Consider the following 1,878-nt stretch of genomic DNA (forward strand, 5'->3'; position numbering starts at 1 on the left):
ACTCACATCAGAATAACTTATAGATTTGTTGTTAGAATAATCGATTAATCGTCTTTAAACATTTTAAATTTCCAGTGCACTCACATCAGAATAACTTATAGATTTGTTGTTAGAATAATCGATTAATCGTCTTTAAACATTTTAAATTTCCAGTGCACTCACATCAGAATAACTTATAGATTTGTTGTTAGAATAATCGATTAATCAAAAAAATAATCGTTAGATTAATCGATTAGAAAATAATCGTTTGGTACAGCACTATTTGGTTCATAAAGGTCCAAGTGTTTCCCCTCAGTGTAAAAACCTAAGTGGTCACAGTCTAATGTCTGTGGATCAGAGCAGAAACAGACTGTTTCACAGCTGTCAATCAGCAGGTTTATTACCCATAATCCTCCTTTGTAACCTGGACTTTAGCTAACTGATCTCTGCTCCAAACAGAAGAAAGTAAAGTCAGGTGGGCCTGGTGGTGTTTAAAGTAATGATCTGTAAAAATGTTTGGTTGTGCTGCTGTTCTACACTGAGGTCCAGTTCTTCCAGAACCTGACAGAACTCGACCTTTACAGGCCCGTTAGGACCATCAGTTAATTGATGGGAGGAGCTGCTGCTGGGGTCAAAGGTCAGCTCTTTGTCCTCCGTCTGATAAAAAACAGGAAGTTACAGTAAAATGTTTGTGGGTCTGACCCAGAACAAAGACCCATCTGTCCTGCTGCAGCCGGCCGGTGCCAGGATCTGACCCACGTCTTCATACTGTCAGAACCAGGTCTGAGTCTCAGATCCCAGGTCCGGACCACCTGGTCTAGGTGGGCCAGGTCCTTGGAGGACGCCCCTGAGTTTAAAGATGTTTTCTGTTTGTTTCAGACATTTTTAGCTCCGGTCAACCAGGTGTTTCCTGCTGAGAACGACGTCAACAAACATGTGGAGGACAACTGTGAGTCCACTCTGTCCCTGTCCTGTCTCTGTCCCTCCTGTCTGTCTCTACAGTAACTGTCCCCGTGCCTCTGTCCTCAGGTTCTCTCATGTACCTGAATGAAGCCACTCTGCTGAACAACGTTCGGGTCAGATACAGCAAAGACAAGATTTATGTGAGTTTAAAGTTTGCATCAAACCTGCAGCTCGGTTCTGTCTGAACGGTCCAGACGTCCGTCAGCTGTCCTGTTGTCTCCTGGGACATTTCTAAACTTTTTATTGATTAGTTAGTGACTCTGGTCCTGACTGCAGCAGACTGATCTGATCTGATCTTTAAACCTCCTCAGGTTTTTATGTCTCGAGAGTCTCAGGCTGATTTGAATGTGTTACTTGCTGCCCTCTAGTGTCTGAGGAGGGAAGTGCTGCAGCCAGGATGGAGCTTTGTTGTTGTTGTTGTTGTTGTTATTATTATTATTATTATTATTATTATTACAGTGTTGTGTTTAAATGTAAGGATAAAGAGGTTTGTGTTCACATGGGCTGCTTGACATGTGTTGTTGTGTTGTTGTTGTGTGTCAGACGTATGTAGCCAACATCCTGATCGCAGTCAACCCATACTACGACATCCCCAAGCTTTACTCAACAGAAACCATCAAACAGTACCGGGGCCGCTCGCTGGGAACGCTGCCGCCACACGTCTACGCCATCGGTGAGAAAACCTCCTCTTCCTCCTGAGCAGCTCAGACGCAGAGGAGTTAGATTTTTCAACTGCTCTTTAAATAATTGAATCTAATCTGGATTAGAAAGAACTAGAAGACCTCTGCAGAGATGATCAAAAGTACAGACATCACTAGAGCTGGACAGTAAGTCAGGATTGAGACATATACACTCACCGGCCACTTTATTAGGTACACCTGTCCAACTGCTCGTTAACACTTAATTTCTAATCAGCCAATCACATGGCGGCAACTC

At 43.3% G+C, this 1,878-nt stretch overlaps 1 protein-coding gene across 2 annotated transcripts in view; it reads left to right on the forward strand.

Annotated features, from left to right (window-relative positions):
- Window positions 1-1,878, forward strand: part of LOC106535135 (unconventional myosin-VI) — a gene marked incomplete at its 3' end in the record, with an annotated part of 35,372 nt that overhangs the window by 5,134 nt on the left and 28,360 nt on the right. For both annotated transcript variants that reach the window (XM_014032052.1, XM_014032053.1), the window contains 3 exon segments: window positions 859-928; window positions 1,009-1,082; window positions 1,486-1,615. In XM_014032052.1, the coding sequence (XP_013887506.1) occupies window positions 859-928; window positions 1,009-1,082; window positions 1,486-1,615 (274 nt within the window).

The sequence above is a fragment of the Austrofundulus limnaeus genome, unplaced genomic scaffold (assembly GCF_001266775.1).
Source record: "Austrofundulus limnaeus strain Quisiro unplaced genomic scaffold, Austrofundulus_limnaeus-1.0 Scaffold1369, whole genome shotgun sequence".
NCBI lineage: Eukaryota > Metazoa > Chordata > Actinopteri > Cyprinodontiformes > Rivulidae > Austrofundulus > Austrofundulus limnaeus.